The sequence below is a fragment of the Microtus pennsylvanicus genome, chromosome 3 (assembly GCF_037038515.1).
Source record: "Microtus pennsylvanicus isolate mMicPen1 chromosome 3, mMicPen1.hap1, whole genome shotgun sequence".
NCBI classification, from domain to species: Eukaryota; Metazoa; Chordata; class Mammalia; order Rodentia; family Cricetidae; genus Microtus; species Microtus pennsylvanicus.
In genome coordinates, this window is record NC_134581.1 from 26,008,915 (window position 1) to 26,034,869 (window position 25,955).

The 25,955-nt window shown below is 45.7% G+C and overlaps 1 protein-coding gene across 2 annotated transcripts in view; it reads left to right on the forward strand.

Moving 5' to 3' along the window:
- The window catches only part of Clstn2 (calsyntenin 2), a 558,760-nt gene that overhangs the window by 432,824 nt on the left and 99,981 nt on the right, over window positions 1-25,955 (forward strand). For both annotated transcript variants that reach the window (XM_075964915.1, XM_075964916.1), the window contains exon 5: window positions 4,785-4,934. In XM_075964915.1, coding sequence (XP_075821030.1) covers window positions 4,785-4,934 — 150 coding nt within the window. The remainder of the gene's footprint in view (window positions 1-4,784; window positions 4,935-25,955) is intronic.

Consider the following 25,955-nt stretch of genomic DNA (forward strand, 5'->3'; position numbering starts at 1 on the left):
AACACTCCTGGTCCTGGGAAATAAAGTTGCTTTCTTGAGGGGATAATTCACTCCTGTGATTTATTGCGACATAATTTACAGTGGCCAAGACATGAAACCCTAAGGTATTTGTAGACAGATAAATGGAAAAGAAAATGAAAGAGATGCACACACACACACACACACACACGCACGCATGCACACACACACACACACGCACACACACACACACGCACACACATGCTCGCACGCGCACACACACACGCACGCACACATGCTCACGCGCACACACACGCACGCGCACACACACACACACGCTCGCATGCACACACACACGCGCACACACACACACTCACACGCGCACACACACACACGCGCGCACGCACACACACACGCACACACACGCACACTCGCACGCACACACACGCGCGCGCGCACACACACGTGCACACACGCACACTCGCACGCACACACATGCTCGCACGCACACGCAGTGGTACATACAGACATGCACACTGTGAAATTATTCAACCTTTAAATAAAGAAAGTGGTTTATCTGCAACAAGTTGGATAGCATGAGGGGCATCATATTTGGTAAATCAGCAAGAGAGAACAACTAATATTTTATAATCTCATGTCCATGTGGAGCTAGAGAAGAAGTTGAACTCACACTATTAGAGAGTAGGGTGGTGTTTACTAGGGACTGAGGAGTGGGACCAATGGGAGACATCAGTCAGCGTGTGCAAGCATTCGGCTCTAAGGGAAATCGGTATTGGGGACCTAATGAGAGCATGACAACCACAGCTGCTATGGATTATATGCATTATAGTTTGAATTTTGCTGAGTGTAGATATCAAGTATCCTCATATACACACAGATACCTTTGTGAGGTGTACCTATATTAAATATTGAAGTCTGACTATGGGAGCCCTTTCAAGGTGAGCTGTTATATCAAGCCGACACACTGTCCACTTGTAGTAGAGACATTAGAGGCACCCAAAGGGTTTCTATATTAAGACTTCGTCTCCTACTAATGAACCCAGTCACGGAGAGATGGTTGGATCAGGAGGACTCTGACCTCATCAGAAGATTAATCTTCTGGTGGTGTTGTCGGAGGGTGTGGGAACTGAGAGGTGGGGTCTGCCTGAAGAAGGGGGTCATTGGGAGTATGCCTTTTCAGGGTATATCTTGTCCCTAGCTGTCTCTTGTCTTTCTCTGCTTCCTGATCATTAAGAATCAAGCATCTTTGCCCACTGAATGCTCTTGACTGTGGCATTTTGCCTCATCATGGGCCTAAAAGTAATGGAGTCAGCTGACCATGGGCTAAAAACTCTGAAGCCATGATTCAAAATCTATCTTTTCCTCTTTTCAGTTGTTCCTATCAGATACATGTCACAGTGACTAAAAGGCTGGCAACACAATGCCCTAAATATATAGTGTTTGTCAGATGTGACTTATACATCCAGGGGAAGCACACAAAAGCTGGCTCTCCTTTCATTCGTCATCTGAGAGGAGCAGGCATGAGAGTCCTTGAAACCTAGCTCCCCTTTGTCTCGAATCTTTATCAGTAAGCTTGGAATTAAGTGTCTGAGTGCATTTGTGCAGCACAGCCACTCACTGGACCACATTAGGGAATGAGAGAGGAGGAAGCATCAAGGGTTTCCATGGCACAATGACGCCCAAGCCTCTGCGGAGTTTTCTACGTGTACGCAGTCATTTGTTTTCCATGTGATCTCAGCTGCGCATCTCCCGCGGGAAAGGTTGCTCTTAGGAACTCTAGGCCACTGAGGACATTGAAGTTGATGTGTCCCAAACCCAGCACATTCTTTAGGTAAGCTGTAAATAGAGAATAGAGAAATAATCCATGTGGGAAATTTGGAAAACACAAAATTATGAGAGTCAGAAATAAGTCATGCATCATCCAAAAACAAATAAAGAAACAGTACTGGGAGCTGAAGGGACAGTTCTGAGAGAAAGCATTTGCCACACAAGCATGAGGACCTGAGTTCTGTTCCCAGCACCCTGTAAAAGCCAGGTTTAATGACACATTCCTGGAAACCTCACACCGGGGGTGGGGATGGAGATAGGACAGTCCCTGGGGCTTGTTGACTAGACAGTTTAACCTAATAGGCCAGTGTCAGGCTCAGAGAGCTACTTTAAGAAAAAAAATGAGATGGAGAACTAGCATTGACCTCTGGCCTGCACACACAAATACACACACACAAATACACACACACACATACACACACACACACACACACACACACACACACACACACACTCACTCACTCACAGTCTTAATCTTAAACACATTTCCAGAATGGTAGCTACAACTTAAATTCTACCTGCAAGAGTGTGCTAAGTTCACCTTCCTCTTCTATGTTTAATTTTTTTTTAAAAGAATTCAAAGTAAGTTCTCATTGGCCATTACTGGTTAGCTTCCAAGTTCGTTTAGACTTTAAGCAGACCTAAGACCACAGCTCACCTGAGTTTGTTGTGGCCCAACTCCAGCAAGCAGCCAGGAAGTAGGAGCTCTCTCAAAGGTGGAATAAAAGATACATTTGCAACAGACGCAAAGATGGCGAATTTCTCTGAGCTTTCAACGAGTTTTAAATGATTGTTTTCTCCTCAAGAAACCTTCTCCCATGCAACAGTGAGCCGTGTTATTATACTCTCATTTGTGACCTAATGTTTCAAGTTCTTTTCTTTGAAACTCATTTACACATGCACGGAGTTGGTGGTGGTGGAGAAAGTAAATTAGTCTCCCAGACACTTTCATTAAGACTTGTTCCGGAAGTAGAGCTGCAACAAATTGAGCCAAAGATTCAGCTTGTGTGTTTTCTTTTTGGCTACAATCAATAGTGCTTTGTCTGCTTACTGCTACATGGATTGTCAACCCTGAGTTCCCCTCTTTTAAGTGGCCTACCTTTCCACAGTCATTTCACCCTGAAGAAAGAGAGTTAAGACTTCAATTCAGAATTCAGGCTGGTGCTGCAGAAGTATTTCCTGCAATGAACTTGGCAGAATCCCTTCCTGTGATGAGAACAGCCACAGACCAGTTTGCAGAGTCCATAGGACACAGGTTCTTAGGGTTTTTTTTTTTTGGTTGTTGGGTTTTTTTTTTGTTTTTTTTTTTTTAGTGCTGTGACCCTTTAATATAGTTCCTCATGTTTGGTGACCCCCAATCATAAAATTATTTTCTCATAACTGTAATTTGATACTGTTATGAATTGTGATACAAATATATATATTTTATGATGGTCTTAGGTGACCCCTGGGAAAGAGGCTGCAACCAGTAGGTAGAGAAATGAGGCTAAAGGGAATGCTACCAATCCTGGGAGCCATTCCAGACCTGTTCAGGCCTTCAGACCAAAACCAACTAACATCTGGAAGGAAGCACAAGGAATTCTACATATCAGGCAGGAAGACAGAAACATAGCAAGCTCATTTTTACTCTGAAAATATGGTTCCACATCAATAGATACAGCTGTGTTTCCAGAAATAGCTGAGAGAACACAGCTAAGGTGGGGTTTGGCTCCAATTTCTTGGGTGCCTTTGCATTTTCTCTGACACCGACCAGCCTTCACTTCCCCACCGTGATACACTGCTGGATGGGATTGATGAACCAGCTTCTCTGGTCTTCAGAGCAAAGTTTAATTTGCCAATTTTCCAAGAAATTTTTGTGAGAAGATGCCCCCAATTCAGATGAATAACATTTAACTGCAGAAATGAAGAAAGCTTATTTACACAAATATCTTTTAGTGTTAGGGAATTATAAAATAGGTATCAGAATCTGCCATTCTGTGTTTGTTGATTTGTTTTGTTTCTGTTTTCAAAATTTCAATTTGCGTAAGAGATGATAACATCTGAGTTCATTCATATTTGCTGTCACTGCTAGCATCAAAGTTGAGAGAGAGAGCGAGAGCGAGAGCGAGAGAGAGAGAGAGAGAGAGAGAGAGAGAGAGAGAATATGAATATTGGAAGGAAATGACTCCTAGAAGTTGATGATGTTCATGTCTTAGCACCAAACACTTGAAAGTGTTGAGTTTGGTGTCTTTGTTTATTTATTTTTCCTTTAGAATAAGAATAATATTCTATCAAAATCAAACTAACAACAAAACAAACGAAAAGACCAGCCAGCCTAAGTTTCGCTCATTAATGACCAAATATTTATTTCTGATCATAATATTAAATTCCTCTGAGGCAAACACACACAAACAGCTGTGAATACACTGTTTGTTCTCTCTTGGCGAAGAAAAATGTCTCGTTCCTCGGGGCAAGAAATCTGTTATTCTATGCAGCTTTCAGAAGAGAGGTCACACATTTTCTTATTGATTTTACTTCCTATTTGGTAGCAAAATAATGTGAGAAGAGGCAGTAAGTATTCCTGGCGACAAGCCCAGACGCTAAAAATTATGTGCCAGGACATTGTCTGGATTCTGTCTCTTTCCCAGAAACTTCAAGAAAGATGAGCACTCTGAGCCCAGCACCCGAGACACACATGTGCACTTTCAAGGGTAGCTTTCTGGTAACTCATTACTTTAAGCTCAGGCCAGTTGGATTCCAGGTGCTGCTTGGATTTCTCTAGAAGTTCTTTTATTGCACAGAGAGCTGGCTCCAGCCAGTGCTCTTCTGGAAGCCCAAAGACTATGTGTGGCAGCCCACATTCTTGCTTGACCTTTATTTTCACAGAGAATTGGGAGGGGGGACATTTCATTCCCCTCCAAAGGTTGATGGGATGGGAAAGGGTTTGGAATAAGTGCTTCATTTGACCAGAAATGATTGTGCATATCCCTGCTCTTCAGGCAACATCAGGAACACAGAGAAGCTAAGCTTTGACAAACAACGTCAGTATGAGATCCTGGTAACCGCTTATGACTGTGGACAGAAACCTGCTGCTCAGGACACCCTGGTACAAGTGGATGTGAAGCCAGTGTGTAAGCCTGGCTGGCAAGGTGAGCCTGCTTTGATTAGTCGTGCTGTGAGACGGCAACGTGACCTGGGGCACAGAGGGTGCTGAGCGTGTCCACAAATCTCACAGCGTATGTCTGAAGGAAGTTTAAGGTATAGCCCTTTTACCAGCAAGAAGTGGTAGTTTTTGCCTTCCCACAACTCTTCAAGCCCCGTTCCACAGTTGAGAACATCAGATCAACTCGGCTCTAACCACAGTTTTCCCTTACTTAAATTCCATTACATTCTGGAGCTTGGGAGAGATTGCCAGGGTCTGATGACCAAGAGTGTTGAGCCTAGCTGATGGGCTTCAAGTTCTGCATCAATGCTCAGCTCCTAGGGAATGCCCACATGGCCCTTATGCTTAGACACAGTACTGATCACGCAGGGGTGGGAGAGAAGGGGTCAGGTCTCTGGGTGAGGGATTTTCTGGAAGCCTGGTGCAGGGAAGGGCATAGCAATGGACCTCTGGGGAGTTTCATTTGTGTCAGTTTGGATCTTTCAGGAAGCAGACGGGACATTCTCCAGTCACCCCTAGGTGCCTGACTGAGGGCCAGGAAGGGAGGCAAGGACAACTGCATAGCTGGCTCTTGCAGTGAACCGAGTAGTCTTTAGAATAATAACTATCGCTGTCAGTGACATCAGCAGATCTGGTCATCAAGGAAGGGTGCTGGTGTTGTCTTTGCATCTCGGGTTTGGTGTGGACCGCTCTGTTTCTTCTGCATATGTTGAGGATGCTCCTGCTCAATCTTAATTCCTGAAAACCCAGGGAGTGATGCAGGGATGAATGAAGGAAAAAGAATGGACAAGAGAGCAGAACAAGCCAGGCTGGAAAAGAACACTGTTTTCCCGACTTCAGGAACCTGAGCTCTAGTGGGTGTGATCCACAAGGATGTAGGATGCAGGATTTTACCTGATTTACTATTGCATCTCTGAGGCTTAGCACAGTGTCTGGCCCTAATGGGAGATGCCTAAGAAATGACCAATGGATGGATGGATGAACCAACACCTGAGTAAGAAGCTACTGTGTTTTATTTTAACTTGTAGAGATCAACAGTGAAAGCCTGGCCTTTCGAAAGAAAGCCTAGAAAAAAAAAATGTTTCGTAAGCACAGGGCAGAATCACAATGGGGTTTTAAATGGAAAAAGCAAAACATAATGTTGTATCTAAAAAATTATCCCAGTACATTTTGTCTTTGACAAATGAGGCACCTACAGACTTTGGAGTAAGTGTTCATGCCTGCATTTAAACATAATTTATTTATAGAGTTTTGTGCTTGTTAAATCTATGCAAATTTAGTGTTAAAGTGTATGAAAAAAAAGCTTATCATCTTGCATAATTTTTGCGTGAGGAATGTATAGGGCACCTACCCTGTAGTGAGTAATACTGCTGACAATACCCGTAAGTGAGCTTGAGTAGTCAGAGTGGGATCAGCTGCCTGTCCTGTCTCCAGCATCGTCAGAGGCCAGGCACGATGCAGAGCCTCACAGTGTTAAGATGATTAATGAATGGGCAGTGAGACCTTGGTTTAAGACAGAATAAAAAAAAAAGCCTTTCCTGGAACAAAAAGGGAAGAATCGTTTCCCTGCATCCGTTCATCAAGTCAGGCAGTGATCTACACCGCGTGTGATACTAGAGTCAGCTGCCTTCGCCGTGGTTCTTTGCCTACACGGGCAGCTTGTGCTGGCAGATGCTGTACACGGAGAGCCTCTCTCTCCTGTTTACCTTCTGCAGACCCCAGACGGTCCCTCTCCCACCTACTATCCAGAAACCTTTCAGATCATAATTGGACTCTCTAGGCTATCTGTTGTGTGCAGGAATGGCCATCGTACCCTTCTACCGTTTATGCCCCCGCCCTTAGAGCGCAAGAGGACACCTCCCTTGAGCTAACATCTAACCCCACCTAACGTCCTGGTCCCAGACACGTAGGCACCTCTCACCTCCAGCCCTCCACCCTGTTCTCCCTTCTACCCTCTGGCAAGGCTGCAGGCTCTTACCTGGATGAACATCTTTCTCCAGGGAAGAACCACACTCAGATGGTCCTGGATGTGCTTTTCTAGCCTGGTCCATTCTCCCAGCTTTTCAGGTCAACCTACAGTTAGCCATGTCTTGCTGATTTCTTTGCTGCTTATAGACAAGGCAGGCTGCCTCTCATAGGTGGAAAGGTTAACTTTTACTCGGGGCATGGCTGAGGGAATACTGTATATGGGAGAGGAGCCAAGAAAGGAGATGTCTTTGTTGAGGAGAAGAGTAGCCTGGCTTTCAGAAACTGCTATGACTAGGAAATGAAGGAGACATGATGGGAGAGGTCAGGACTACGGTGAGGTAGATGGCAGCGAGCCTCAGTGAACCTCAAGTCCTCAGACCTGTGGAGGAGTCACATGCATGCACCTAGTGAGATTCCCTGTAGTTCTGTAGGAGAGCATAGACCCCTCCCCAGCTCACTTCCCACTCGCAGCTCAAGTCAGCAAACAATTTGACAGTTTAAATTCTTGTACCTGTTCTAAGCCATTTCCCTACAGGTGGGAGGGTTTGCAGCACACAGAAAGCCATCCATCATGTTCAGGAGCCCTGCCTCTTGGGAGCACCCTCAGTCAGCACCCCACCAAGCCTTTGCTAAGGTCCTCTCTTCCCAGGGAGCTGTTACTGCAGAGCAAAGGGGCCTGCTCCCACTGGAATCTCCCTGAGCCCACAAGGAATCTACTCTCAGACTCCAGTGATGGTCCAGAGTAGTGGCCCCTGATTTCTGTCACAAATAACTCCTCCCACATGAAGGCCCTTGCCTTGCTCACCTGGCCCTGGCCTTACTCACCTGTATGTAAGATACTGACCCTGTCACAAAGGTGTGGTCTCTTCAGACTGTGGTTTTCCAGCTCCTGTCTCCTCTCTGTGGATTGGTCTTGTCTTCTCAGAAAGCACACGAGCTCCTTGAGGGCAGAACTGTTCTTCTCGCAGTTTCTGACATACCACTTACACATAGACCAAAGACTCACTTGCTAGCTTCACTCCCCAGTGGGTGGAGGGGGTTTATCAGGGATCCAGCCAGCAGCAAGAGAAGGAAGGAAGGATTTGAAGGCAACACGTGACCCCAGGGTACCAAGCATGCTTGTCTGTCTTGCTCTTGAGAGCGACTCTGAGGCAGTAACACTGACAAGTGACAGGCGACAGCTCACTATGGGGGTCAGCACATTTGGACAGGGAGGAGGGGACCTCAAAGCACAAACTGTGTCTTTGTTGTGCCCAAAAGTTTGTGACTGTTATGCTTAGAGGTACATCCAGTTATAGGATGAAGCCAGCGAAGAAGTGCGTATGTAGCTCCTCAGAGGGCAAAGGCAGGCTGGCATCATGCCTCTCCTGCAAGGTATCTGGATCGCAGTCACTTGGGTGTGTTACTTCCCTCTTACTCTTGGGTGAAATTTTGTCAGCTGACCCAGGTGTTCAAGGACCATGGAACAGGATCCACGCCTCTGGGGAGCAGATGCCCTCCTGTGTCAATGTGTGTTGTTGACAAGAGTACAGCCATGTCAAGGACCCCAGGACCCGACTCCCAGAAATGGCAAAACCTTCCCCTGCTCCCTGACCTGGCGCAGATGCTGACAATGTATGGAGAAAGTGCCAGCAGAAGCCTCCTCTTCCCTGATTTTTACAGCCGGAGACTGCTCCCAGAAAGAGATCCCCCCCCACACAAGCTGAACCTGCCCTTTTGTTCAGCTGCTTACAATAAACCCACCTCCTTGATACAAATGAATCAAATAAACACATCGAGTCTCTGGCTGCTACTGTTGGTAACGCATGCTAGGATTTATCATTTCTACCTGATCCTGCCAGATGAGACCCAAACCCCACTACTCACTGTCCCTCCATGCAAAATGATCCTCTTATAAAAGACAGGAGGAGATGGACCTTCCTGGTGGCCTTTACTATTTCTTCCCTGGACTTGTAATTGACCTAGACAAGCAGACAAGTGGGTCTGGCCTTCCCAGATTGCAGAGTCAGCTCTCCAGTCCTCGAGAAACTTCCTCAGCCTTGAGCAGAGGACTCCAGTTAGGCAGGCCTCACTCAGCAGTTCACCGGACTCGGTTGCAAGTTTCTCCATGGGCCCAAACAACACCTTTTCTTCAAACCTTCACAACGGCACATCCCATTTCTATAAAAAGAAAAGAGCCAGGAGATGGTGGCACATGCCTTTAATCAAAGCACTGGGGAGGCAGAGGTGGACAGATCTCTGTGAGTTCAAGGCCAGCCTGGTCTACAGAGGGAGTTCCAGGATAGCTTGGGCTATTACACAGAGAAACCCTATTTCAAAAAGACAAACAAAAAAAGGGGTTGGGGGTGAGAACGAGATGTAGTCATGTAGTTGACACTCACTGCTTCTGTGTTCTCTACATTTAAGTGATTCTGTGGGTGCATCAAATCACCCCAGATGCTTCACTAGGCGTGCATAGGGAAGGAAGCATGACATCTTTTGGGGAGCACTTCTTAAACCTGATTGTCCCTACAAATCAGTCAGAGACCTTGCTAAAATGCAGACCAAGACTTAACAAGACTGGATAGGCTCCAGGGACTGCAGATGCATAGACTTCATTTTGAATAAGAAGATTCATGCAGATGGCACCGTCAAGGCCACAAGAGTGAGTCTGTAACATTTGAATTGAAAACATTACGGCAGGCAAGCTGCTGGTTGGTATCAATGCTCCTACCTGAGTCACACCGTTAGAGAGAACTGGAGCTTGCATATATACTACAATTCAGGAAATGCTCTTAGAGTGAACATTTCCCTGCCACCAAACAGTACCCTCATCATAGAGGCCCTCTGTGTGTCGAAGGCAGGGTCCACAAAGCCTTACCTAGATGTGACCTAACAGAACTCCTGGCAGAGGAAACAGTGGCACACCAAGACTGAAAGACATGGTGTTAGGACCTCTGGAAGTGCAAATGAGATACTGCACTTGAAACAGGCAGGAGTCCTTGGGAAGCCACAGCGGGCCCAAGTCTAGATCATGGGACGGTTGTGAACACAGACGAGAAGGGTATTACAGATCATACCAAGTGTTAGGAGAGCGGAAGGAACTGCAGGGTGGCAAGCGCAGAGGAGGAAGGCCACACTGGCCAAAGGGGCCAAGATCATGGAAGGAAAGACTTCATCGTCACTTTGTGGGCAATGAGAAACCCTGGAGACTTTCCTGCCTCGGTGGACTTAGCAGAGAGCTCAGGGAAGAATGCCATCACCAGCTGTCTAGGTGAAGACTGATTGAATGGGGACAAACTAAAAAAGAATGATTATTTCTGTGTGTGCTTTGCTAAAGCCAAGTATTTATCCCAAAACCAATTTAAAATGCTTGGCAAAAAAAAAGAAGGTTAGATTTAGAGTCTTCTCCTAAGGTTCTGTAACCGAAGGGGCAAAGTTGGACTTGGATGTATCTGGAGTAAAGGATGCTCCTCCGAAACCTTCTCAAGGTTATCCCTCAAACCCTGGTCATGCATCTGTGACTAGAGTTTCCCCATGGGGCCAAACATGGGAGAACAAAGCCCAGACGAGAGGCCAGCTGGCTTCATCTCTGCCCCTTCCAAAAGTCAGATTAATACTGAAGAGCTGGCTGAGATTTTATTTTCTGAAGGACACTGATTTAAAATGATGGCTGACAGCCTCAGCGGGATGTCCAGATCTGCTCCTGGAGCCGACTTGTCCAGGGCGGAGAAGGTGGAGTGGGTGGTGATGACAGACTACAAATCTGCAGGGCTCTGGCAGGAACATGGGGCAAAGGAATGCTCCCAGCCTCTCCTTTGCTGTCCTGCTGGCGTAGTGGTTAAGAACATTGACTCCTCTTCCAGAGGACCAGAGTTCAATTCCCAGCACCCACATAACAGCTTACAACTGTCTGTAACTCCAATTCCAGGGGATCTGAAACCCTCACACATTCAGGCAGAAACACCAATCAATTCTCATAAAATAAAAATAAATAAAGTGTTTTAAAATGAAAATTCCTTCTTCAGTGATAATAGATTAAGCCAGGCTTTAGAAAACTGTAGCCCATAGGTCAACTGAGGAAACCACTTGTTTTTAATAGGACCATTAGCTAAAATAATATATTTTTATGTTTAAATGTTTTCAAAAAATCAAAAGAATATTTTATAGCATATGGGTATTGTAAGAAGTTCAAGTCTTAGTGTTGAAGTGTTCCCTGGGACACAGTTCTATTCCTTTCAGATTACATACAGATGCCCTGAAACAATGGAACTCATGACAGAGATCAAATGCCCCTCCAAATCTCAATATTCACTTTCAAGCCCATGGGGTGGGAGGTGAAGCTGTTAATGTTCATTGCCACGTTTGGAAGAAGTGGTCTACTGTGTTGTCTAGTATAGTCTAGAAAGACCAGGACACCAGATGGACATAGTGTACAAAGGCAAAAGAACATAAATTAGTCAGTTCAAGTATGGCTGCACAGAAGACAGGAACAATCCTGTGATGTAAGCAATTCTATTCCATTTTACAGATAGGAAAATGGGCTAAAGAGAGATTTACTCCAACTTCACAGCTGCTAATAGCAAGGATGGAATTCAAATTCCGATTTATCAATTCAAAAGCGTAGTGGAGGGCAGGGAGTATGAAGGAGGAGGGAAAAAGAGGCTGGTGATTCCCAAGAAGGGCTATTGCCAGCTTTACGAAGGCAGTTTAGAAATCTTAGAAGACAGACATGACCCGGGCATCACCAGGCAGCATGTTAGCCTCCCAGTTACTCCACAAAATGATGCTGAGACTTGTGTGGGAAGCTAGCTAGAATTCAATGGAACGGTACCTAAGAACTGCCCACCGCGGTGGGGCTGGCTCCTCTTTCTGCCCGACCCAGCTCACCTTTTTATCACGAAGCTGCTGTAGCAGTTCATTCAGAAACAAACCCATGCTTGCAGATGGCCTATCTCTCGGATACTGTCTGCCTAAACCAAGAGTTGCCTCTGGTTATCTCACAAGCCAGAGGACACAGAGTGAACCTGGAACTTGGAGACTAAGCTTCAAATACAAAGATGCTGGCCCTGAGTGGGACAAAAAGATGTCACCTTCCCCTCAAAGAGAATGCAGCATGAAATCATTTCCCTATCTTCCTTTCCGTTGAGCAGGGTCATACTGGGCTTATTTGAGGTTCATCTCCAATAATTTCCTTTATTGTCTAGTCCCTGCCTCTGTCTCCTCTGCCCTCGGGCTTCCCTTGCTCTCCTCACTCTCTCCTTTGGGCCCATAACCTCTCTCCTCACGCCCCCCTCTCCATTCATCTCCAACCAACCTTCACTCTTTCCACATCTTCCTCTGAGTCCATCCCTGTTCCTCCTTTTCTAAGCAATGCGCCCTAATCCCCACATGGAAAAGCCCCAGAGCCCTAGAAGGTGGAGGGGTGCAGGGGTGAAGCACAAGCCATTGATTACCGAGCTGGGCCCGGAATGCAGACTGGACTCTTAAGATTACCTTCACTCCCATACGGCCACAGGATTTGTTTCATCCGTTCCTCTGACCTACATTTGGTTTTCTCAACCATAAATTATGAATCATAATTTTTGGCCAAACTCTCTTTTGTGGGATTGTCAGGACCAAAAGAGGTCACCATGTAGAAATACTTCGAAAAATTTAAGCCATTGTCCAAGCAATGCTATGATTAAAGTTGAGGAAGTAAGTGATGCCCTACAAACGAACACACTTCACAGAACACAGCCAGACTGTGTGGACTGAGCAACATGGCCCACATGTTGGGGTTCAGACTAGGACCAAAGGGAGACAGTGGGAAAACAGCACTGTCCCAGAGAAGGGGACACCAACTTTCAGTCCCAGCTTCACTGGGAACTGGGAAGCTTACTCCCACTTGGCTTCCTTATGTGTACACTCTCAGGGGTTAAATAGAAAGTACCTATGGGGGGCCTTGCAGAACCACACAGCAGGCTCAGCAAACAGCACTGCTTTCTTTGATTTGAGTTCCCTTTGCTCTAATTTTTAAAACCACAATGGGTCATTTTTTTCCAAACAACTAGCAAAACTATCCCGAAGGCCCAAGCCCTGCTTACTGCTGCGGGGTGACCGTGAGCTTCGCATTTGCTGAGCGCTGCCAGGCCAGCAGCTTGCTCTGGCTGCTGGCCTCATGGGGCACTCCACTGTGAATAACGACCTGTTTTGACATCTCTGACATAGCCGATCATTAAGGGGCAACAAATGGCTCTGTACGGGACGCTGATTTACCTACTCGGTGGCGTCCTAATGTGTTTAAAGACCTGCTGGATCAAAGCACCTTGCTTGAGCTGTATTCCACCTGGCCTCTGAGTTTGAAGGAAATGGGCCGACGATCTCGGCCCTGAGGGGAGGGGGAATGACCACAATCCACACAGTACTAAAGGCTATAACGAGAGTTACTGCTGTTTGAGCAATCGCCATTTGCCGAGTGCCAACTGAGGACCCATGTGATCTTCACCACATCCTGCCTACACATTTTAGAGATGAGGACATTGAGGCTAAGATTTTCCATGGTTCACAATATCCAGCCTAGTGCTATCTGTGTGTGTGGACACTAGGTTCCCCAGACTGGTTATCTCAGAGCCTTCCAAAACAAATGCAGGGCACAGTTGTCTTTGGAACTCTGGAGGAGAGCTGTGCAGACCAAGTGTCTACACTTAGAACCATCCATTGTATCATTGCCCAAGTCAGCCTTGCAGAACTGGGGGAGGGGTGTACTCCTTCATACATACCCACAGCTTGTTACAGGCACAGATATCTCTCAACCTTTTTAGGTTACCTGTTGGGGATACAAAAGGAAAGCAGCTTTTGCAAGGATATACTTGGGAGATGCTAAGAGGAGGAACCATGGCTGAGACAATTTCCCCCATTAGAATCTCTGCACTCAACCTTCCCTGTTCATGAACCTGGCTGAGCCACATAGCCAGCAGACTGTGCTTTCTACTGACTTGAGTTACAAGTTCTTTCTTCTATCTGTAGTCCCTGGGATGTCACTTTAAAGAAAGCAAGAATGGAGTTAGAGTGCTGTCTCTTAAGTCAGAAAAACCTGGGTTCAAGTGCAGGGCCTACCACACCTTGACTGCAGAACATTGGCCAAGTCAGTCTCTCTGGGCCCTCGAGTGTGATGTCCACCAAATGAGGCTAATAGTAGCACTTAGCAGGAGGCTGTCACAAGAAAGAACTACGCCTGCCATCTGGGAATGACTAAGCTAATACTGGTAGTAAGGGAAATGAAGGCAAAGAATGACAGAAGCCACTAATGTATCTGGGGAGTCTGGCCAGTCTCTTGGTACAGCTCGCTGACTGTGCAGCCTTGAACATCTCAGCCTTACGAGTCTCAGGGTGAAATGAGCCTCCTGCCAATGTCTTCCTTAGATGGATATACATGCGTTGATGGCTTGCATAAGGAATATAGCAAAGAACATTTGCGTTCTTCTTGCTCTCTGTTGTCGTTTGTAGATAGCCCACCCAGCTTTAGCGCCCTGTTGTCTGTGCACCAGCCAGACTAAGGATTCTGATAAACATGACCCACAAAGCAGGCTGCCCCTCTTCTTTTTCCTATACTATCTTCATCTCCGAAGTTGGTAGAATAGCCCCAAATCTCCCCACATTTACCACGTGGAGCTCTTGGTAGAAGGAGAGAACTCTGGATTTGCATTGATGGGTGAAATGACCTACAGGGATTCTGATGCCACCCTTCTATGCAATGGGGCAGCTGTGGTCCTGGATCAATTAGAAATCTCCCAAAGCTCAATAAAACATCCCCGGAGTTTGCTTAAGACCAGCTAGTGATGAGACCCTGCGAACGCTAAGCTGCAGTGTGGAGGGGAGGGCAAGCAAGTGGTCAGGCTATTGTAATATAGAATGACCAGGGCAGTGACCGTCGATAGCTGAGAGGAAGGGTGTTTGTTCCATTGCTCAGCTGTCTGGGGGAGGTGACCGGCATCAGAAAGCCTTCTCACAGGAGATGGAACCGGAACTGGGCTTTAGAGGTGAATGAAGTTAGATGGAAGCCCTGAGGGGTTGGGGAAGGTGTTGCAATGGGAAGAGTAGAGAGAACACCTGAGGAGAACCGCTGATTAATTGCTGTGCCCTCTAGGAATTTGTTTCCATCTTCTTAACACATCTTGCTTTATGGCAGAAGGAGACAGACATCCTCAATGTAGTTGAAGATTTGGGGGGAAGTTACTGCCTGTTAGTTTTCAGTGGGGCTTCTGATGTAGATAGATAATAAAGGAGAAATTTCAGAACTTTTCAGAAGGATCCTGTGAGAAGCTGGACATGATGAGCAAGTTCTCCTGGTCACCAAAGGCCAGACAGTCCTCAACAGGAAGGATCCCTTCTTCTGCCTGTCTTAGCCTATGTCGCGTAGCTATATTCAAATACTTGAGGCTGGATAAACAGTAAAGAACAAAGGCTTATATTTACACACAGTTCTAGAGTAGGAAAAGTGCCAGAGCAGAACTCCACATCAGGTTGGCGTTTGGCGAAGAAGGTCTTATGCTGTCTCACAGCATGATGGGGAGCTGAGAGGAAAACAGGAGCATGGAAGAGGGGCCTATGTGTGAGAGAGATGAAAGTTGACCCAACTTAAGATAACCCACTGCCCTGATAGCTGAACCTGTGAGTCCTGATTTGCTCCTTCCAGCCCTAACCCAGTCTCTTACCAAAACCCTTAATCTTTTATGGAGGGTGTTGCCACAGTGACCTAATCACTTTGCACTAGGCACAGTTTAAAACAAGCTTTACCTGTCTGGCTTTAGTATCAAGGAGTCTGCTGGAGGACAGATGCCAGGGTGGTTTTGATACCCTTTGTGTCCCAGATACATCAGTATCTGTCTCCGGCCTGAGATTCCAAATCCCTAGGTAATAGTAGCCAAGTTCACAAAGACCTAGGACTGGGACTTGCCTTGTCTGCTGGCTAGGAGACTTGAATGATGACACAGGATTCCCCACCTGCCATGAACTTCTTGAGCAAACCAGCTTTTCTTCCAGGCTGCAAGCCAGAAGCAAATGCTGACAGTATGTTGCTCCCTCTCAGCCTCTAAGGTGTTGGAACTTCAGCTCGCTAGCATCCAAACTGAGCATAAAAACTACAGTGTCAAATCCCCAAGTACTCTGTGTGAGTTGCATTAGTGGCACTCACATATGCCGGCCGGGCCTTGTGACAAAGACAGAGCAGATACCCCTGGGCTTAGGAGAGTGATGTCTCTCAGGTGAATCTACACACTCTGCATTCTGGAGGAAACATCAAGGCAAGTGGCATTCGGGCCATTGTGACTTTTAATGCTACTATTTTAGCTATAGAGTTTATGATCATTTTTTTAGAAGTTTTTTAAGTTTATTTATTTATTTATTTTAATTTATTTATTTATTAAAGATTTCTGTCTCTTCCCCGCCACCGCCTCCCATTTCCCTCCCCCTCCCCCAATTAAGTCCCCCCCCCAGCCCGAAAAAGCAATCAGGGTTCCCTGTCCTGTGGGAAGTCCAAGGAACCCCCACCTCCATCCAGGTCTAGTAAGTTGGTTTATGATCATTTTTTAAAGATTAAAAAAATTATAGAGTATAACCACAACAGAATTTTCCTACAGTTGGGCAGGAAGATGGTTCAGTAGTTAAAGATAGGGCTGTGCAAGTGTGAACTGGATTCTGAATCTCCAGAACCCGTATACTGGGACATGGTAGGGCCTAGGTTTGTAATCTAGTGTTCCTGTAGGGAGATGGAGGGTAGACATGAGAGAGTCTCTGGGAGCTTGCAAGCCAGAGAGCCTGGAGGACAGAGCAGCAAAACCTCAGAAGTGGTACAAGCAAAAGTGACAAGAAGTTGTCCTTTGATCGCCACAGGCACTGTGGCACACCTGAGACCTCATTCACACACACACACACACACACACACACACACACACACAATTACACAATCATAAACACAATTTCACAAAAATAAAAGAATATTAATGATAACGGTAATAATAAAATACCCATAACCTAATAATGCAGTATTATCATCATTGTGAATTCTTCCTTTATTCAGCCGTGTGGACCTTATGTTCTTTCTTGCTTCATGGCATATGTATCTCCCATAGCAAAGAACCTCACCAGCTCCATAACATTGCGTCACAAAGGAGTATGCAAATACATTCGGCGGTGTCCTGTAGGTCAGTGATTGGCAGGCACTAGCATGGGTCTAGTTTTCTTTTCAGTGCATCAGTATGCATGAGTATTGCTCCACAGTCTTCTCACTTTTCCTCTCTCAGGAGTGCATGGGTTAAGCCAAAGTCTAAAGGCTGTGAAGCTTGAGTCATGTGTTACCAAGGACCTCCCCCAACCTTTGCTGATGACTCAGTGCTGCCCCCTGCAGTGAGAAAGCTGCATCACCCAGCAGTACAACTCCCCCCCCCCCCCCCCCCCCCCCGCCCTCAGCATCACACTGGGGTCTCCGTGTAGACTGCAATTTGGGTCATATTTTCCAAAGATGTGAGAATTTGATTCTAAGTTGAGAATGCTGTCCGGTGAAATGTTAAGTCCCATGTTCTTGGGCCACCTGGAGTCAAGGTTCTTTTGTGTAAAATTAAGTTTGGTGTAAAATTAAGTTTTGAAGTTATGTGCAACTTAACGAATAAGATTTATATGACTAGGATGTGACAAAATATACACCAGGTATTTTTCAAAAGGACTGAAGATGCATGCATGGAAAGTCATCCTCTCCAGTTGGAAATGCTATTCAGAGACATAAAAGTAACTATGCTCAAAGAACAGATGCTCCATCTTACACCAATAATGCATTTTTCCCAAGATAAGAAAATTGCCTGGAAAATGTTCATATTTATTGGGCATGAGAGAGAAGCATTTCTATAAATCCATGAGAAAGTACCCTGGTTGGCTGAGTTAATGATTTCCCCTTTGGGAGGAGTATCTTTCATCGGGGCTGCTCTGCACTGTCTGGATCTCTTCGACATCAAACCAATACTTTTGGAGAAGTATGAAGGTGGAGGTGAATGATTCTGAGGGTGGGGGAGAGGGAAGCCGAAGGCCTTATTTTCGAAACACGATATGGGTCCTTCAGGGTTTGTTGCTTGTTACCTGCCCTCCACTGGGCATGGAACCAGAGGAAAGGAAGGAAAGAGCTGCTGGGCTCTGAATGAGGTGGCGCCCACACTCACAAGAGTGCACACTATTGGAGAACTGGAACATTCATCCTAGCTTGAGGAGTCTGTGCAGACCAGAATGGTTCCCTTGTCCAGCACATGGAAGGCCAGTGGCTGCTCTGACTGGGGTGCACATCTGAGCTGCTACAGAACCTACCTAAGGTCTGTGCACAGGTGTATGGATCCTGGAATGGCAACAAACAAAATGGAAAGAAAGCCACTTAAGTAGAATGGCATCATCTTCCATTCAGAAGTACTAGAATGAGAAGTACTACAGTGAGCACAAAGTGAGGAAAGTTTGCCCTGAGCAAGAAGACCATGGGATTCCTGGAGGCAAGGGAGCCTTTCCTAATGAGCCCTTGCACCCATCTCTGAAATGCTTAGTGAGAACTTACTATGTTCTGGAAATTGGCCCAAGCTTTGAGATTTCAATGATAACAAAATAGACACAATCCACACTCTTCTGGAATTTATGATTGATCGTGTCACAGGTAAACAGACAGTCCCCAGGAGAGATTGCTCAGCTGGTAAACTGCTTGTCGTGAAAGAACAAGGACCTAAGTTTAACCTCCAGACCCCATGTGAAAAGCTACCTAGTAACTTCACTTAGTGGAACTCACTTATAATCCCAGAGCTGGGAAAGCTGAGACAGGTGGACTCCTGGAGCTCCCTAGCCAGCTAGCCTAATCCACCCGATAAAATCTATGCCAATAAGAGCCTCTGTCTAAAAATAAAAATAACAAAAAACCAAAGTGGTAGTGTCTAAGGAATGATACTTGTAGTTGACCCCTGACCTCTCCATGCACATGCACCCACGTGAATATACAAGGACACACACACACACACAATCACAAAGATAAATGAATAGAAAATCACATGGTAGACAGACAATGCAATCAAAGGGTAGAAGACACTAAGAGGCCCAACCTGACTCAAGTCAGCATCTGCTTGTATTTTTTATTAACTGAATATCAGTTTATAAGACAAGAACACAGCAAGGTGGGGAGAAAACTGAAGGGAAGGACCCAAAGGGATTCCTTATCTGTCTCCTTTAAAGCTTGGAGTTTGGGGAGGCAAAGTCAGAAGGAGACAGGTTGTAGCCCATTTTGTTACCTCCAACCCATAGGAGAGCAGCTACAAGCTAAGTCATATGTAGCTGAGCCTACTCCATAGAATAAGACCCCCACAGCATTCTGGCACTAAATAATTACAAATATTCCACATCACTATCCTCAGAGCTACTGATTCAGACCCCTACAGACTGTCTCCTTATCAGACCAACGATAATATTTAGCCAGCTTGACCTGGATCCATTTCCACTAGGGTTAGGATCTTGACCGTTTAGTTCCATCCAAGTCTACCGACCCCCAGAATTCTCTCCATATGATTATTGACCCATTCCAGCAATCCCTCCTGGGACCAGGAAGTGTAGACTTGATTTCAAACTTGGTATTGACTCTGAGTTTGTTAAAGAGTTATCTTCACCAGTGATGTATTCAGAAGGTTCCTCTCTCTAACATGATCAAACCCAGGTGACTCTTTTGCCTGGACTATCTCAATGTATTCGCCAATGTCCAATTTATGCTGTGCAGCACGTGTCCGAAGCTCACATGGATTTCTTTATCCCTCAATGTTATTTGTGTTCTGTGGGTGTGTGGCACATACGCTGGTCTGCAACGGTGATCCACATCACCAGAGGACTGGGCTTATGTTCCATCTTCCCATCCGAGAGTCTTCAGTAGTCAGAAGCCTGTCTGGTGCATACAGTTCTTTGGGTAGATTCAGAAACCACCAAGAGTGAATGGAAACACACTCTGACTTACAAAGTCTCTTCAAAGAACTGTCTACTGTCATATCCACCCACACTCCACTGGTCAAGCCACAAACCAAACCCAAAGTTACAGGCAATAATCCAATCTCTGCAGACTCTTCTTCATCACCAGTGACCTCTTCTCTATCACTATAAAATACATCTATACTCTCCCTAGGATCTTCAAAGGTTCCCTCAGATTACCTCCCAAAGCTATGATGTCCATAAGGTCCAAAGAGAGAAACTTCTGCTCAGAGACCTGTGATCCAAATAGAACATGCTATTTTCTATATACAGATACAATATACAGCACAGAATCCAGGAGCGGGGTACCCGGTGAGCAGTCTCATTCAGGACAGGGAAGGACGGAAGCCACACCATCCATCAGTATTATGTGACACTAACACAACCCCATCATACAAAGATTTTGAAGTTCCCTACTGGGGAAAAATGAGAGCTTGTGCAGGAGCCCTGACTCCAAATTCTGGGTGCATTTATACACATTGTTCTGTAGTATTTCTGGTACCAACTTTGGGAAATCCTTTCTTTTCCATTATCCATCTTGACGGAGTCTGATAGTGACACTGGAGAGCAATGTCCTCCTCGGCAGCTGAATGGCCCTCTCTACTGCATTCTACCAAGGAATACTAGGGGCTTAGGGTTTTTCCACATTACTCATAGCCTGGTAAAGGCTCTCCCTTCAGAACTATCTGCTGTTGTTTTACAGTTAAGCCAATCATGAACCTTAACCCCAAATCAATAGGGACAAGGGTGTGTAGCCTTACTGGAAGCAGGAAGGCATTTCTAGAATATCACAATAACCCTGTGTGGTATCTATGGTTCTTATGAGATTATAACCCATGTGCTGCCCTGTATGGTGGAAAGAAAGGGAGGAAAACCTCTCTCTGGGTCCCTTGATAAGCTGTCCTACATCGCTTTGCCAGTGCCCAGTCTACAGAGTTCCCTTAGAACCTGTTCAATCACCAGGTGTGGATCTTCCTCAGATCTTCCTCTGTGGCCAAAGCTCATGACTGTGAGGGGACTTCTTGCTCAATATTGTCTAGACTTGGGATTTCCAAGTCTATTTATGCATTCAGAGCATTTTAAAGACCAATTCAAATGACTTATTCCTTCTCCTCCCCCATCAAGAAACCCTTTTCAACTGCAATCTTCTGAGGCTGTTAAAAGAAGAATTATAAAAGTTTTTTTTTGGGGGGGGAGGGTGATCTTAAAGCCAGCCACCATCCCATGCATTCTACAGTCAGAAATCTGAGAAGCACAATGATGAGACTTCTGCAGTGTATAAATTCTGGAGAGAAAGCAAAGTCTGGGCTTGCTAGTCACAGAAAAGAAATTGGAGCTTTTAGTTGGATAATGTTGTCTAGTGTAGGATAGAGGGGCAACAAGAAGTAAAGAGGTTACTATAGGAATTGGTCCAGGTGAGAAACGATGGCCATAAGGCTGGAGTAAAGACACGCTGGCCTTGAAAGCCACCTAAAGCATAGTACAGGTTTAGTAGTCCCTAAAGGAGCCCTGGATGTACAGCATAAAATGTTGTGATGCTCTAAAGCTGGGGCTGAGGGCCTTGGAAGTAGGTTTTAGGAAATAATCTGGATAGGGACTATTTAAAGCAGACCTTCTCAAGATATCTTCAGGGAAGGGCTGTGGTTTCTCATGATCAGCCGTGGACCAGCACATCATGAAACAGTAAGAGAAGCAAGTTTCTTAGAAACAGGAATGAATGGCAAAGATACAACCAAGTCTGTTGCTATTATGAGACTGAAAAACTATGAAATTTCTTTGTGGAAGTACTGTGGGTCTGGTCTTGGTAGACCTGTAACAAGCAGGTGAGGGCCTGGGTCCAGGCACAGAGCAAGTGAGCAGCCTGTCCTGGAAGATGTCCTTTCCCCCACACTCCACAGGGTGAGGCAGACATAAGGACAGCCATTGCAGCACATCCTGACCTGGTGGCACAAGTTCTTCAGGGTGACAGTGACAAGCCAGGAAAGGGGGCCTAGTAAAAGTCTGGCTTCTGGGCAGGAAGCTGCCTGAAGTTTCCCAGCGTTACTGAAAGGAGCTAGAAGTATCTGCTGATGGGTGTGACATCTGCAGGTTAAGACAGAAGAGCCAGTAATCACGTTGTTGATCAGGGACAGGATGAAGTCCCCTCTGCTCCCTGGAAGCTGGAGAAAATATCAGAGCAAGACAAATTTTGAGTTACTTCATCTGCCTTTCATGGGGAATATATAAAGATACTAACTATGGTTGAGAACACAATGAGGTTTCTAACATTAAAGCAGTTTTTAGTACACGCTCTCACCCCTCCACGCACACATACACACATGCACAGCACTGGAGGTGTCTAGAATCCCTTCCATTTTAAGGCCTGACAGCCTATCATTTAGCAGCTGACTCAGAGTTAGAGGGATGTTAAACCATAAGGATAGTAATAGACTCCTGGCATTGGGCAGCAAAAATTGCAGCATACACATGTGTACATGCATGCACATATGTGAGCATGCATCCTGAGTAATACACATGACCACCTATTTTGCAGATAATTTTTTTAAACTTTTATTTATTTATTTAACGTTATTATGTTTGTTGGTGTGAAGGTGTCAGATCTAATGGAACTGCATTTTCAGACAGTTGTGAGCTGCCATGTGGGTGCTGGGAATCGAACCCAGGTCCTCTGGAAGAGCAGTCAGTGCTCTTAACCGCTGAGCCATCTCTCCAGCCCTGCAGATAATTTTTGAATGCTTACTCAATGTGTGACATACTGATCTGACTCTAGATTGGGGCGGGGACATAAACAAATAGGTAACTAACTGTTTCTCAGGAGTGGGGGATGGGTGGGGGGGTGGTGAAGACTCTCCACCAAGGCCAACCTGAGAAGCTTCCTTCCCAGAGTCAACTAGGAACTGAGAGCAGAAGGACAAGAACCAGAACCCCAGACAGAGGGACCAGCAAGAGCATGGCCTGAGGCTTAACCAAAGATCTCGGCACAGAGATCCGTGCCACCCCCCCCTACTTTGGTAGTTAATTATCTCTTTTAGTAGGAATTAAAAGGTAGTAAAAATGGCTTTGCTAAAATAAAATATAGCAAATGGCAAAGGGTCAGTCATAAAGTAAGAGAGGGGACTCCTTATGTTTGTAATTGAGTTCACAGAGTTTGTGTTGTGTTTCTTTTTAAATGGTTTCTGTGTGTAATTGTTTTTAATTGGAAAAGGGAAAGGCAAATAATTTAGCACTCAGACACCCAGAATGTATGTGCCTATGCATATCAGGCACAGGGCTAAGTGGTTGGCATTTATTATCTCATATAAACACCATAATTGACTCTGAACTAGGTGTTTGTGTGAATAAATTCACACAGAGAAGGAAATGACTTGCCCCCAGGAGTAAACAGCAGAGCTGAGATCACACCAGGGCTGGCTTCAAAACCCTCATCTTGGCAGCTATGCTCTGGTGCCTACCTCCAAGACAGTTATTTAGTGTTCCCATTCTACAGATGAAGAAACCAAGGCTTAGAAAGGTTACAGAATGTGACCAATGAAAGCTGGCAAAGAGGACCAATCATGTCATTTGTGCGAATGGAAACCAAGGCCCTGTTGTTTCAAAATCATTAGGAATTTAAATCATCAAGATTGTAAAGAGAGTGACAGCTAGCCAATCAACCAAGCAGGGGCCCTTTTAAGCAGTAGCTCTCATTTCATGCCCTGCCACACTCCAGACTCTTCAGTGACAATAACTCCTGCCTCGACAGAGGAGGACCCAGAACTGTGGCTGATGAGGCAGTAAAAGAAAATCAACTCAGAAAAGCAAGGAATGCTTCTTGAAGTCTAGTTTAGGGCTCAGATCAATCCAATGCAACAGCTGGCCTCTGACAGGCTGTAGGGTTCTCATGCAGTCACACACCCTCTGGCCAGCCCAGCTTTCTCTAAGGCTTCTTCTTCTTCTTCATGGTGGGGCTCTTAGGACCCAACCTGAGACTAGAGCTCCTCACCTTTCCAGGGGGCTGGTTGCAAAGATAGCAGAGTCTACCTTCAGATTCCTATGGATTCAGGAGAAGGTGCCAGCTTCCAGAAGCTAATATAGATAGGTGATATTCCATGAGCCATGCCAAGCTTCTAACTGGTACCATCTCAGTATGCAAAGGCTCCATGAGAACAGCTGCAATCTCTCCCCATTTTGCAGAAGAAACAGGGGCACAGAAAGATCTTGTCACCTGCCAGTGGTATGGCAGCTGATAAGTAAAGATGCAGAGATGACACTCTGCAAGTTGACCGAATTGTGCCGGATGGAGGGTCCCACCCCTTTGTATATTTAGAAAGGACATGAAAATACCTCTTTGTGTCTCCTCCTTGGTTCTGAAATGAAATCTAAATGTCTTCACAGCATTCACCATCTGATTTTCACGTAACTACTGAAGCCTACTCCTTCCTTACCCACTGTCCCAGTCTGGATGCACAAGATGTCCACATGCTTGGTACCATGGTAGCTTCTCCTGGTTGCAGAGCGAGACTCTTGGTGCCCAAATCCAAGTCACCAAATTTCTCTTAGGGAAAACACTGAACGATTTCTGTTCAAACCTATCAGTAAGCTCCTTTCTCACCTTCCCACTCCCCACTATCCCAATATCCAGCCGATTCCCAGTTTATGGGACTCCAGCATCTTCCCTGAGATCGGATGATCCTTCAACTGCCAAGAACTGAGGCTGGGAGAAGCTAGAGGCATCCAGGCTTGCATAGCTAGTGAAAGTAAGGAGACTGTCTAGGCCTTCCTGTGCCTGTCCCTTTCATCCTTCTGTGACATCCCCAAAGGCCAGGTTGGAACGAAGACCTGAGTTTCTTGGTAGAGAAGCCACAAAGCCCATGCTTCCTGGAAATCTCTGACTTGCTTCCTTCCAACTTGAGGCACTGAATGTGAAGTTTTTAGGTGGTTACTAGTCTCCCAGTAAGTAAATGTGTGAGCCCTAAATTTAGCAAGAATTTTAATAAAATCATCATGTTTCCAAATCCTTAATCCACAGAAAGGAGTTTAAATCCCAATGCCATGCCTCTCTTCGCATCTTCAAGAAAGCTGGCAGGGTAATTTAGGCCTCGTTATTAAAACAGCAGGAAGTCGACTTCTTTCTGTTCACTTAAGAAAAAAAATGAATCAATTTATAAACCAGCATCTAAGACCCTTTCCAGATCAACAAGAATTTGTTTACAGGGAGGATGTTCAGAGACATTTGGGAAGCTTGTGACCCAGCAGTGAGGTCCCTGGATGGGCCCTTGGGCTGCACTGCCTCTTTCAAGGCTTGTAATCAGCCAAGGAGCAGATGGAATCATTTCAGATGAAGCAACAGAGGCTGTGAAATGACAGCGGCTTTGCTAAAGCCACGTGTCTGCATTTGGAGAAGCTGAGATTCAAGTCCAAATTTCTCTAGTCTTCTACATAAGAATGGTCCCAACGTCTCATGAAGCCACAGATGAAAAGTCGTGTGACTTCCCCAGTGCCACACAAGTCTTTTGCAAAATCTCCCTCATTGAGCCTGGGGATTTGCCAGAACTGAGAACGACGGCCATTTTCACAGACTCAGTTTTGAGCATGGGTGTGCATGAAACCCAAGAATGGAGGGTTATCGCTGACGCTTCCCTCATGGGTGTCTTATCAATCCAGAGACCATGAATTTACCAACTGCCTCAAAGTCAGGCTGAAGCCAGCCACACTGTTTGGTCCTTTTCCAATGACAGGATTGTCCCTTTAAGAAACCAGTGCAAGCCGGGCAGTGGTGGCGCATGCCTTTAATCCCAGCACTCGGGAGGCAGAGGCAAGTGGATCTCTGGGAGTTCAAGGCCAGCCTGGTCTACAAGAGCTAGTTCCAGGACAGGCACCAAAGCTACAGAGAAACCCTGTCTCGAAAAACCAAAAAAAAAAAAAAAAAAAAAAAGAAAAAGAAAGAAAAAGAAAAAAAAAGAAACCAGTGCAAATAGGTCTTAAAAAATGAATCTGCAAAAACTCCTGGTGAATTCTCAGGCTCAGCAGGGAACTTCTGCAAAAAGAGTTGTGCGGCCCTGGGCAAGTCACA